Below are 14,444 nucleotides of genomic sequence, written 5' to 3'. Positions count from 1 at the left end.
TCATGTGCATGTGGTCATGTACACATGTGTTTTCTCTCTAAGCTAGGAAAAGGATTTGTCCAGAAACTACAGGATTTTTCAGTCAGGTTTACACGCCTGTCGACAACTCAATGCCTGTAATACTCAATGATCCTATATTATTTACATTCTACCAGAACTCTCCATTACCAAACTTCACCGCCTTTTTGATTTCTGTCTGTCAATTCTGCAAAAGGTATTCATACTGGGAAGGAATATACTCTTTCCTTATGTCTTAGATATTGTGGATTTCACTTTTTCTTTCATTTCCAGTTAGAGTGCATCTTTTTATAACAAAAATCTTTAAACTTAACTAAATTGAAATAACCACTGGAAAAAGCCTACTTACTCAAAATGCATACAAATGAACAAAAAAACAGAAACACTAACTTTCAAATCCAAGGATCTTTTCTTCCATGTGACAAGAGAGAGTGTTTCCTATTCCCATTTTATTACAGTTGCCTTTTCAACTTTACAACACTGAAATTATGTGTGTTCACAACAACAAAAATTACAAACTATTACATAGTAGTAGAGATCAGTATAGTATGTACAAATTATACAATCAATGTTATGTTCATTAATATTAGGGAGTACTTCACAAAGCTACTTAAATCCAACATAGAAACAAGAAATAAGTGCAGACCTAACACACACATACATCACAACACAGAGAATAAGATCATGGCAGTTACTATGCAGAATTAAAATTTAACACATTAAGCAGCAATTCAATAAACAGTCAAATTAAAACAGTAAATGCAAAACTATTAAAATAGGTCGCAAATGCATAGCAATCATGACAGTACATGCACACATTTTCAACAAATGACAATAAATACTTGGCGTGACTAATATAAAACCAAAGTCAAAAATAGAATTTACAAATTCAAGAAGAATTTCTCCTTAACAGGAATAATGGGTAGGTAGAACAGCATAACATAAAATGATAACAGCACTCGGTCTCCAATTTATGTGATTATACTGGGGAGATGATCTTCTATATCATTATATTTCTAATATCTGATACTTGTCAGTTATATCAGAAACAAGACATCAATTACTTTCCAAATAACTTGTGATACATAACAATAACTTTACTCACAAACAATAATGCCAAAGACTGGCGGTATGAAGACGAATTTAAAAAGTGAATAACTCTCAGATGATATTGTTCGGACAAAATTTCACTGTTGGTTGTGGTCTGCCTGTGGATAAAGTAAAACTTGGAAGACAGTTTTACAATTTGGCATTTTTATTTGCGCGTCCTACATCTCTTGAACTCTAAATATTAACAAACAAGAAGGGGGTGGGTGCAACTCTTCCTTTCATTTTATTTTTGGGAACAGAGTTGTCTTTACAGGTCAAAGAATAAATATTATAAATAATTAAAAAGGAAGATAAAAGTTTATTCCCAGCATTACTTGAGGAGGAAGAGGAGTTTTTGATTATAAATCATGGAAAAGAGATCAACTAAAATAAAACACACTTGACAGACACAAATTAGGAAACATAATTAAACTTCTAACTTCCTGATTTCAAAACATCCTCCATTATGAGAAATAAAATAGAAAATGGGATAAAGTACAGAAAATTCATTTAAGAGGTGAAACAAGTACTCAAGGTCTTGCCTTCATTATCAATAGGAGGTTCAGGAGCATGGCATTTGGTTTTACTGCAGAAGACAGTTCACCTGAGAGCACTCATTCTTCAATTTTCCTCCTCCTCCCTAAAGTTTTGCATCTAACCAGCTGATTTTAACTTCTGTCAACTTTTTCACCCTGGAATTTCTTGACATATTCATCACTGGTAACTAATTGACAATACTACCTAATCTGATCCTCAGCTATTAATCCATTGTTATTCTGTTGCCTTGCATCTTGTGTGTGTCTTGTTGTTGTGTTAGGAGTGACTACTACTTTTTTCATCACTGTAAATACTGACATTTATTATGTCTTTATTTTTCTTTCAACTCTCAAAGTAATGTCTTAAAATTTCTGGAAATTACTGATTCAACTACATTTTCTAATTAGCATGCCTGTCAACCAAACTACAACTGTTCCAGTTTTCTTCAACTGTTCAGCACACACACCTCACCAGTGCCAAATACTGTTAAGGAATCAATTATGACACATTCAAATGACATTTACCACAAAGGAATCCACTGCAATGGGACACTAATTCCAAAAAAATCCAAGCCGAGTCTCCTCAACAACCATCTCATAGTTTATATAACTGTCATTCCACTTACTCCTATACCTACGCCTATACTCACTATGGCAATGTGTCTCATAAGTTAGTTCCTTACTGGTTCACCATACCACACAATGAAGCAGAAACCAATCCCTGCATGTAGATTTTTACCCTAATGTGAAGCCACCAAAGCATGAAAGAAGTTGAAGTATCTCTTACTCCCTTTAGCTGCAAGCTAAAGATGGGGTTTTAAAAATAGAGCAGTAGAACAGCTGAAATGGTTTTATACAAAATTATTACTTTATTGGTCTTTTGTATGCACGTAAATCTCGGTTTGGATAAAGGCTATGTATTTTGCTATACATGTATCTAAAGAAGAATAAAAGACTATCAAATTCTCCATCATATGAAGAGCTACTGGCAGTCACTAACTCTACAAGGAATTGATGTATGGCCTCCACTGTTGCCAGATACCATCGTGGACTTCCCTTCTGATGGCGCCAAAACTGTGACAGCCTCGACTGAAGAATTACACAAGGCAGTGCTGAAACAAAAATTTAAAACACTACAACATTAGTCACCAAAAACCCAGCTGGTGGTACATTGACAACCACTGTGATAATTCTATTCAATTTCCCAAGCTTTCTATAAATATTGACTGTGAACAATTCATCTATTTCAAATCAACTGCTTCAGATGAAAATTGCTCTGTTCACCATAACCTAAATTCTACATGATAAAAGTTGCTCCTATTGCAACATAACAGACACTTTTCGTCACTAGATAAAACTGTGCTTTAAAGTATTCATTGCTATCCATATCAATGCTTTCTCTTATATTTACTTTGTCAGCTTTGTGTGTTCCAAGCTTTCCTATTTTGTTTATCTTTCAGAAATTATCCCCAGCTCTGCTAACATACTGAAAATCAGAACCACATCTTACTCACATCGACATAATAAGATTTGTGGGGGATGGCTTCAGTCAACAAATCCTGCAAAGCCTGGTAAGAAATTACAGCCCAACTTGTTTTTGACACTTTTTTAGAAAAGCCTATTTTGAAGCAAGTGATGTATCTCAATTGATGCAGGAGATTAAAATACCTCACTTCTGATTACATGTTTCACTTAAAAGACAATGTTTTAATTAGCACCAATTAATTAAAACAATGATAAAGACATTTCAATAACTTTTATAATACTCTGCCATGACAAAGTCCAATTAAAGTTGTGTAATCCTCTCATCAAATAGAAATGTACGATGTGCATCACAATAACATTGTTTGACTTTTATTCTGGCACCTTCCTAGTTTTTTTTGTTTTATTATGTTTTAGTCTGTTCAGCCCTTTTGATCCAGTTCAATCAAAACATTATAAACACAACTTCCCTTTGACCAGAACCAGCAATTTGTGAGGGATTCCCAATTTCATTTGGAGGCACTTATACTATATTTATTATTAGCCATCAATATAGCTTAAATTTATACAATACTTAATTACAAACATAAGACAGTCATAATCATCCATTACAATAAATTTTACAATATCACCATGACCTTTAATCCAAATACACCACATATCACCAGGACTTAATTTACATGTTCATTTTGAACAGATGCAAAATTTCTTATCAACGACAACAGATGCACTAGCAGAGGCAGAAAAAACCAGTCTCAGACAATATCACTGTCTTATAGGCAACAACATCTTGAAGAGGCAAATTTTCTAAAGCTTGAATTCCTTACGTATTATTCTTGTGAATAGGAACTACAGCTAGGGTAATGAAATTTTGATGACAATGAACATCAATGGAATTTAAAGTGAAGGCAACTTACAACTGCAAAGAAATGTGTGACAAGCAAATAGCTATTAATCTTTACATCTTTTTTTTGTAGATGTTAGGACACCACCTGAACACATGGTGTACTGTAACATGTTGTGGCATCTCAGCAAATAAGCTGTTATGTGACCAAGACTGTTTATATAGCAGTGCATCTACTGGTTGAAGCAATCGAGCTTACAATGCACGGGAGAGTACTCCACAGCAGCAGCTACATAAGTTTAGACCCTCTGCTGCCTTGGTGCACTTTTCCCAGCTCCAGGACAGTGTGTTGCAACAGCTTACGCAACTATCAGATACGTAACAGCTCATCTGGCAAATGCCGCTACATCATACAGTTCACCTTGTGTATAGGTGGTGTCCTACCATCTACAAATAAATTTATGATGTGGGCATTACGTACAATTTTGCTACATCTACCACAACTTATCAAAAGTTGTTTTCAGGTCCAGCATTTCTCAATGGTTTTAAGTTCGACTTCACTTTATTGTTTATTGATGTCGACGATGGTCAAAATTGGGTTACCCTAGGATTTAGTTTGTGTTGACAAGAATAAGATGAAAGGAATTACAATTTCGCGAAATTTCCCTCATCATGATGTCATCACCTACAAGACCTATGAACCACTGTGTATTCATTCAACACAAATGTGTACATTAAATCCTGATGATTTGCTGTCTATTTAGAGTAAATGTCATGGTATATTGCAAAGTCTACTATGATGGGTGATTGTGCTTTATATACTTCATTTTAATAAATAAAACTACATATTGATCTTGTCAAACACCAAGATGTAATTGCCTCCTTTCATTTGCAGCCAATCTGGGCCCTCAGCACAGTTTCCTGTTACCTGTGGCTCCCTCTGGGTTCTTAATAGACTGTGTAAGCTGTTGCAATGTGCTGTCCTGGAGTTTATGTCTGGCCTAATGCCATGGTAATGAAATCATTGGCTATTAGCACGAAAGCAGCAGTCGCAACTGAAGGTTATTCTTTTTGGTAGTAGCACTTATGTGAGTGGCTGTCCTGATGAGAATCTTGACAGACATTTGATCAGACAACAGATGTTCATATGTTTCCATGATTGCACTACATGATTTTTGCATAGGGCAGCACTGACTCAGTGAGGCAGCAACATATTTCAATTGTTCAGAGCATTGATCTCATGTTGTTAATGTGCAGAACAAAAAGATTCAAACAAACAACCACAAGATTAAGTATATCCACAGTACCAGTGAATTTGGGTCTATATATTAGTGGGGTTTCACATTAATACCAACTAAAATTAAACAAAAAGTTGATATCATCACCACTATTCTCCCTCTCCCCCCCCCCCTTCCCTCCCTCTCCCTCCCCCCCAAAACACACACACACACACACACACACACACACACACACACACACACACACACACACACACACACACACACACACGAGAGAGAGAGAGAGAGAGAGAGAGAGAGAGAGAGAGAGAGAGAGAGAGAGAGAGAGAGAGAGAGAGAGATTCTAAGGTGGAAACTGAATTAATAAAAGGCTTCAAGGAAACAAAATGAACCTGGCAGGAAAAAAAAGTAACTCAATATTTTACCTCTCAGACGAGGATCTTTGTAAATTCCTCGACTTTGATTCCATGTGCTATCAATAAAAACAGCTCTTGTGACAGGTAAATTGCCTTCTGTTATGCTCCATGTACTTTTTGTATCATCCAGTACATTGCTGTTCGCAGATCTGAAATGAAAAGGAAACAGGAAACTATGATTAATTTTAATCAGTTACGAAAAGCCTATGATCTACATACAAAAGAAAAAGTATAAAAATCCAGGATGGAATGTAACAATATCGTGAAAAGTTGATACTCACCGGATAGTGAAGATACTGAGTTGCGGATACGCACAACAAAATATAGCTTTCAGCCAGTACAGCCTTCATCAGAATTAAACGGCAAACACACACATACACATACAACCAAACGCAACTCACACAGTGGTATGAGTGAGAGTTGTATTTGTGTGAGTGTGTATGTGTGTGTTCACCATCTAATTCTGATGAAGGCCTTACTGGCCGAAAGCTATATTTGTAACAGTCTTTTTGATGTGCTTATCCACGAGTCAGCATCTCCGTTGTTTGTGTGTGTGTGTGTGTGTGTGTGTGTGTGTGTGTGTGTGTGTGTGTGTGTGTTTTCCTTCATGTACAATGAATGCGAACAATTCCAATTTATATCATATATTATTCAAAAGCTTTAAGATCCTCTCAGTATAAACCCTGGTCTTTGTATCAATTAACAATTGAGCAATTTGCCATTCCTCCCATGAACAATGGATCTTGCCAAGGTAGGGTGGCCTGAGTGCCACAACCACATAGACAGCCATAACCATAGGTGCAACCACAATGTAGAGACATCCGTGGTACAGTCAGACAAACAAGTCGCTGTTGATGAGGGGCAGCATCCTTTTCAGCAGTTGCAAGGGGAACTGTTTGGATGATTGATCTGTCCTTGTAACATCAGCCAATATAGCCCTGCTCGTACTGTGAATGGTTGAATGCATAAGAAACTGCAGCTGTTACTTTTCCAGAGAGCGTGCAGTCTTCTGTATGGTTACATACATACTCTAGAACTGTAGCACATGTGATCCAGTTACATGGAATGAACTATCTGATTGCGAGAATACAGGTACACAGAAGAAAATTGTATGTCGGAACGAACACTATCAGCACATGCCTAGTATTTGTACATGTACACGGAACTGTGTGTCGAAGAGTTTGCCGCTTATCCTACCAAGGGTCTGTCTACTCTCCCCCCCCCCCCCTCCCCCTCCCCTCCACGTCTCATTCATGTTTTATGTTTCCTTCAGTAAAAAAAAAAAAAAAAAAAAAAAAAAAAAAAAAAAAAAAAAAAAAAAAAACCTTTTTATATAAACGTATGGTTTGCTCTCAACAGTGCTTAGCGTTACATAGATAGTGTGGTGCAATATATTAGAAAAACAAAGGAAAAATTACCTTTATATTTTGTACACTTGGTAACGAATAGCTGTATTTATGTTACCAAGGTAAACACATATAAACAAAATTAGAGATTAATCTTAGTTTAATTAAACAATAATAAAAAACTAACATTATATTACCTAAATCACTGTTTAGTTAACAATAATAAAACAAAGCTTTCACTGTATAACTCTGCTGACCTACAAATGTGTTACCCCACAGTAACGTCCCATTCGAAGCATTAAACAGCGCTGTTGCATCAGATCCCTGCCAACCGCTTATTTGATTACCAATTATCTTGTAGATAATAGCCTCATTGTGAGATTGTGCTGCTAGCTCAGAATCTGGGTGATTTTCTTGCACGGATCATTCTATTCGCTTGGACAAAGGACAAAACAACTTATTACTGTGTTTGGAATGGTACAAAACAAAGTTATTTGTGATTGGCACACTTTACACACAGGTGCACCTGCTCGAGGGTTAAATGCTTCTATTTCAATGTAACAAACAAGATTAAACAAATAAATGTAAAAAATAACCGAAAAGTAATCAAGGCATTAATGAGTTAAGGCAACTTTAGCAGGTGGTGTTGTGGAGAAAGGCTGCCAGTAAAGTCCTGTGGCATAGTAAGTTTATCCAGGGTGAAGAGGTTTCTATTAAGCCCATACTTGACGGGCAATATAGCTTACAGGACTCCAGAACGCAGACAAAACAATAGTTAATGATTTGTACAAGAATCTTTCCTATGCAAGATGTTAACGCAAAGCTACGACAGCTACTAGGGAGCATAGTATCCTTTCCTGGCTCTGGGAAGGATATTAAGACTGCTTTTCTCCATGAATCAGGATAGTAACCATCATAGAAAGGCACTTGAGAGCAGAAAAGTTGTTTTTTTTTTTTTTTTAATTATATCACAGGCTCAGATGATGCAGTATGTTATACAAAAGCTTGTCTGCCCCATATGAGATATCATGTGTCAATGAAAGAGCTCATTCTAGTTTCATTTCAGATGAAAAGTTACATATGTCTGTAAACTCCAATATAAATATAGTCTCTCATTCTCTAGCTTCACGACACACAAGCATAAAGCTCATTGTGTACAATGACAGCACCAAGAAGGAGAAATGATTGAGCTGGTGATTCAGAAGAAATTTTCTCTGATCGCTAGGGTGAGTGGATGTATCACTATTTCTGAAATACCTTACTTATTGATTCCCATACTTTGGAGAATGTGGAACTGTTTGTTTGGTACAGAAACTCATGTCCTCACCTCTTTTTGCTCCACTTAAAAATCTCCTTCACTTTAGCCCTAGCTATTATAAATTTCCTGCAGATGAAATGCTTCTGAATCATTGCAGCAGCAGCAAACTGCTCCCCAATGCAGATAGGCAAGAGCTGTTCCACCATGAAGTACACTACCTCCTAAAATGAAAGGCAGAATTTGGAATGGATGAATCATCTGCTTTGTAGATGATCTCAGACATACGGTACATCAACTCCTGCACACTATCACAGCATTCTATCATAGCCAGCTAGCTGTACAGTAGGCACTTGGGCTTACTGAGTACCTATCTTTGTGGTCATCATTTGGATAATTCTCTCTCTGCTAGGTGAATTAAGATGGGGAAGTGATTGCAGGAATCTCAGTCATTTAGCATTTTCCATGAAGTAGCATCTGGAAGGGCAGGTGAGGATATTGTCAGATCTGTTGCAAAAACAATCTCAATACTGTGCAGAAATGAGCCATCAAATAATGAGGATCCTTTAAAGCAACCTCTGATGACCCCGCAAGCCTGATTCACATACATTATCAAGCTCATGAGCCTCCTTGTCGAGTGACACGGCAACAGTGTGCTCCTAGTGCATGAAGTCTGAACTATAGCATCCGTGACAATGTTTTTGCGGTAACACATCAATATGAATGGTCCCCTTTTCCAGACATCTCACACCAGCAAACTATGCCTCAAGACACAGTTCTGGAGCACATTCATTTTATGCTATCTTCAGATGCTTACATTTAATTACACATAATGAACAGTGTTTCTTTACTTACAATATTTTACAATAGCTGTCTTAAAAACTACTGTTGCAGAAGCCTGTAACACTATTAGTAAAGAAACAATGTTTATGACATGTAAATAAATGTGAACATCCGAAGCTGGGATGCCACGCACCTTGCAATGTCACTGTGGAAAAATACAAACCTATAAAAGCAACTGGTTGTTGCTAAGTCATTATAAATAACCTTCAGTTTCCACAGTTGGCAGTGTTCCAATATGTCCATGTTCTCTCTCCTAAGAATTTCTTCTGTGGGCTGGACTGAAACCAACTGCAGGCCAGTTCCAGCTCACAAGCCACTGGTTACTGAAACTTGCTCTAAAGTAACTGGCAATCACAGTAATGGAGGGTAAACAAAATTCAGTATGAGCACTGACGTTGCCAAGAAGGAGAAATGGCGAGGAGGAGGAAAAGGAGGGGGTGAGGGGTGTTCTTCAATGAGGTCCATGAGGATATGACTATCATTGTGTAATAGACAAATAGGGGACACTTATGTGTGAAACTTAAGTTGATACAGCTGTAACTTGCAGTCAAGCATTAGGGATGATGTGAGAAGGATAGGTAAAGTTACTGACAAAACTACTCAACCCTTTGGCTTTCATGACTCAGGTCATTCTTTCTAATAGAAAGCACCTTCTTAGCGTAAGGGAATCAGAGGGCTAGAATTATAAATCTCCTCCAGACATGTGCTGGTTTGGGCTGAAGCAGGAGCTTTAGCTACTCTACCCGAGTCCTATAACTGTTCAAATTCCACCAAATAATATATGTCATCTTTCATCTTCTTCCCCTTTTCCTTTCATCATGGCGGCAATTCTCAGACTGGGGGGAGGGAATGGGCAAGGAAGAGGAGTAGATAGTTGATGATTATGTTATAAGTACCTCTTGTCTGTGCTTTCACCATCTATGACAGATTGGTTGGTTGGTTTAAAAGAGGGGGTAAAGGGACCAAACTACAAGATCATTGGTCCCTTGTTCCTAATTTAAAAAATGCCACAAGTGTGAGAATAAAACAGACGAGACATATAACACAAAACTGAAAGAAAGGAAAGACCACAAGAACGAAGGAAAGGCAACAAACTCTAAAAGGAACACAAGAGGACAAGAAAACAAACAGTTAGAAGAGAGTAAAACAAGGAAGCAGATTACAGTGGCTGGCCGACCATGAAAATAAAAAAGGAAAAGCCAGCCCCCTGCAACACATTAAAACCCCCACCCTAAAAGCACTAGGGTGGAGGACAAAGAGGGACAAAGGACATGTGTTAAAACTCAGATCGAATGTTACAACCCACGCTCATGGATGAAACAAAATCAAATCAGCCAATGAGGCATTGTCTGCTAAAATCAATGATAATGAGTCCAGCAAACAAAGATGAAATCACAGGGCAGTTAAAGGAGGACAGAGCAGAAAAATATGGGCCACTGCACTGACACTGATTGCAGGAAGCAGCCATGGCTCGCCCAGGCATGGCCAATGCGGAGCCGGCAGAGAACCAAGAGAGATCCTCATCGAGGACTTCCACACATTCATGGTCCCCTTAATGGTTCACAGTTTGTTGTGCGTACTGAGATTTTGCAATTCTGTCTCCCAAAGCTGAAAAACCTTGTGGTGTAATAATGAATGCAGGTCAGTTGTGGGGATGCCCATCTCCAGAAGTGGTTTCCATGTAGCCTGTTTGGCCAGCCTGACAGCAAGTGAATTACCTGGGATTCCGATGTGACCAGGGGTACAGGCGAACACCACTGAATGACTGAACCGTTCCAGGGCATATATGGACTCCTGGATGGACGGTACCAAAGGAAGACGAGGGTAGCACTCGTCGATAGTTTTCAGGCTGCTCAAGGGGTCAGTACAGTACTTAAAAGAAAATACTCCCCTGAACAAGAACAGAGATACTGAAGTGCATGAGAAATGGCCACCATCTCTGCAGTGAATACACTGCAGCCATTGGGCAAGCAATGCTGTTCAATATGGCCGCCGTGAACGTAAGCAAAGCCAACGCAACCATCAGCTACCGACCCCTCAGTGTAAACCACTTGACAGCTCCGGAATATGGCAAGAATCAAGAGGAAGTGACAGCAGGAAGCCGCATGGTTAAAGGAGTCCTTAGGGCCACATAAAAGCTCCAGAAGAAGCTGCGGCCGAAGCATACACCATGGAGGAGTAAGTAAATGGATCGTAAGTAGAGGTAGTAAAGGGTAGGACTCCAGCTCAGAGAGAAGGGAGCATACGCGAACTGCAATCGTTAGCCCCAACCTCGGCCGCCAATATGGGAGATGGACTGCCGCAGGCAGAAAAAGGACACGGTACTCCGGATGCTCAGGAGAATTACAAACGTGTGCTGCATAACTGGCGAGCTGTTGTGCACATCTGATTTGCAATGGAGGGACCAGTACGCTGGTCACCAGACACGTTGTAAAAGATCCTGTTGCTATTTGAACTCCGCAGTGGCGCGCAGGATCGAGTAAATGCAGTGCTGAGGGCACTGCCGAACCATAAACCACACTCCCATAATGAATTTGGGATTGGACAAGGGCTCTGTAGAGCCGCAGCAGAGTAGAGCGATCTGCACCCCCAATTGGTGTTGCTCAGGCAACGGAGGGCATTGAGGTGCTGCCAGAGTAAGCCAAGTGACTCGAGTGTCGAAAACCAGTCCTAAGAATCGATATGTCTCCACTACAGTGAGTGGATCATCATGAAGGTAAAGTTCTGGGTGCAGATGAATGGTACAATGTCAACAGAAGTGCATGACGTGACTTTGTGGTTGAAAATTGGAAGCCATGGACTAGAGCCCATGATTGAGCCTTGTGGATGGCTCCCTGTAGGCGACGCTCAGTAACGCCAGTACTGGAGCAGCAGTACGAAATGCAGAAGTCGTCTGCATACAGAGATGGCCACTAAAAATAGAGAGACACTTAATACAGAGCCCTGTGGAACTCCACTCTCCTGGATATGGATGGAACTATGGGAGGCACCATCTTTGACACCGAAAGTATGGAGCAACAGGAAGTTTCAGATAAAAATCAAGAGCAGGATCCAGAGACCCCACTCATAGAATGTGGCAAGGATATGATGTCGCCAGGTCGTGTTGTATGCTTTATGTAAGTCAAAAAAGATGCCAAACAACATGGAGCCAGTAGACCACATGACTCCAGGACCCAACCCAACCGCAGACATACCATATGTTCCAGCAGGTTACAAAGGACATTGGTGAGGCTGATGGACTGATAGCTATCCACATCAAGCAGGTTTTTATTGGGTTTGAGCACCGGAATGATGGTGCTCTCCTGCTACTGCAATGGAAAGACACCATCGCACCAGATCAGGTTGAAGATGACTAGGAGATGTCTACATCTACTACATTTCCATTTATACTCCGCAAGCCACCCAACGGTGTGTGGCGGAGGGCACTTTACGTGCCACTGTCATTACCTCCCTTTTCTGTTGCAGTCGCGTATGGTTCGCGGGAAGAATGACTGCCGGAAAGCCTCCATGCGCGCTCGAATCTCTCTAATTTTACATTCGTGACCTCCTCGGGAGATATAAGTAGGGGGGAGCAATATATTCGATACCTCATCCAGAAACGCACCCTCTTGAAACCTGGCGAGCAAGCTACACCGCAATGCAGAGTGCCTCTCTTGCAGAGTCTGCCACTTGAGTTTGCTAAACATCTCCGTAACACTATCACAGTTACCAAATAACCCTGTGACGAAACGCGCCACTCTTCTTTGGATTTTCTCTATCTCCTCTGTCAACCCATGTCATTTGCAGTCAGATGAGAGAGGTTTAATCATCTGGCTGTGGATCCCATCAGGCCCAGGAGCTGTGTCAGGGCAATGATCAAGGGCACTGAGGAGCTCCCACTCAGTAAATGGGGCATTATAGGATTCACTGTGACATGTAGTGAATGAGAGGATGTTCCCTTCCAGCCGCTATTTGAGAGTGTGAAAGGCTGGGAGGTAATTCTCCGACACAGAGGCTTGAGCAAAGTGCTCGGCTATCATGTTTGCGTCGGTAGATAAGACGCCATTTATGGTAACACCAGGAAAACCTGTTGGGGTCTGCTAACTTAAAAGACATTTAATCTTTGCCCAGATGTGGGAAGGTAATGTATAGTACCCAATGCTCAAGGCTTATCTATCCCAACACTCCTGCTTCCGTCGTCTGAGAAGTTGGTGAATGCGGGCACGGAGCCGTTTAAAGGCTATGTGGTGCTCTAGGGAAGGGTGCCACTTATGACGCTGTAGAGCTCGCCAACACTCCTTAATTTCTTCAGCGACTTCTGGCGACCACCAACGGACTGCCTAACGCCTCATGCACCCTAAAAAGTGAGGGATCACATTTTCTGCTGCAGAAACAATTCTTGTAGTAACCTGCTCAACCATCAAATCGATGTTATCGTGTGTGGGAGATTCAACAGTGAGAGCAGAGGTGAAAGTTTTCCAGTCCGCCTTGTTTATAGCCCATTTGGGCAGGCGCCCATGGGTCTGACACGGGCAGTGACAGGAAGATGGGGAAGTGGTCACTACCACACAGGTCATCACGTGCTCTCCAGTGGATAGATGGGAGAAGTCCTGGGCTGCAAACTGATAAATCAATGACCAAGTAAATACCATGAGCCACACTGAAATGTATGGTGGCCCCAGTATCTGGAGGAAGGTACACACTGCAGACAGTTATTTCCTGCTTCGTCCTTATTCTGACAGCCACAGATTCAAGAGGGGTTTGAAGGGGCACAGGTTCACTACAGACTAAGTTTAGGACGTAAACGTAAACTCCACCTGACACTCGATTATAGTCGCTACGGCTCCTTTAATATCCCTTACAGCCATGGAGAGCAGAGGTCCACATTGCCAAGAACCAGGTTTCCTGGAGGCCAATGCAGACAGCAGGTGTAAAGCTTAACAGTTGCCATAGCTCAGCCAGGCGGTGGAAAAAACCACCGCAATTTCACAGGAGGATGACGTCGTCATGAGACTGGGAAGGCATGGAACATTCAATGTGGTAGGTTACGCCTCAGAATCACTAGCTACCACCAACTCATTGCCTGAGGAGTTTATATTCATTGTGTCTGAGGGTCTGGCAAGATCTAGGTATATAGCGAATGCCGAAATCTCCACCCCATCCTCAGCTGCAGAGCTTGTAGGCAGTGATGGTGTGGGTGCCACCGCAATTTCTTTGGTCTTCTGGGTTTTCTTTTTGGATTTCTCTTGCTGCTCCTTGGTTTTCCCTGGCTGGGAGAACTTTACTGGCTCAGTCTCTGGGAGTGAGGATAAGCATGAAGCCCTACGACCAGCTGCTTTTGGGCTCTTCAGCCACTGGCGGGTGTCGTCTTTCCCACTAGCAGAAACCTGGGAAGGAA

General features: G+C 40.6%; 1 protein-coding gene across 3 annotated transcripts in view; it reads right to left on the bottom strand.

Moving 5' to 3' along the window:
• Window positions 1-447: 447 nt before the first annotated feature.
• LOC126335334 (tRNA-uridine aminocarboxypropyltransferase 1) overlaps window positions 448-14,444 on the bottom strand; it is a 40,367-nt gene continuing 26,370 nt past the window's right edge. For all 3 annotated transcript variants that reach the window (XM_049998492.1, XM_049998491.1, XM_049998493.1), the window contains exons 4-5: window positions 5,633-5,772; window positions 448-2,755 (exon numbers count right to left, since the gene is read on the bottom strand). In XM_049998492.1, coding sequence (XP_049854449.1) covers window positions 2,508-2,755; window positions 5,633-5,772 — 388 coding nt within the window. In that variant the 3' untranslated portion in view covers window positions 448-2,507. The remainder of the gene's footprint in view (window positions 2,756-5,632; window positions 5,773-14,444) is intronic.

This window comes from Schistocerca gregaria, chromosome 2 (genome assembly GCF_023897955.1).
Source record: "Schistocerca gregaria isolate iqSchGreg1 chromosome 2, iqSchGreg1.2, whole genome shotgun sequence".
Classification (NCBI taxonomy): Eukaryota; Metazoa; Arthropoda; class Insecta; order Orthoptera; family Acrididae; genus Schistocerca; species Schistocerca gregaria.
This window is presented reverse-complemented; position numbering and strand designations above follow the sequence as displayed.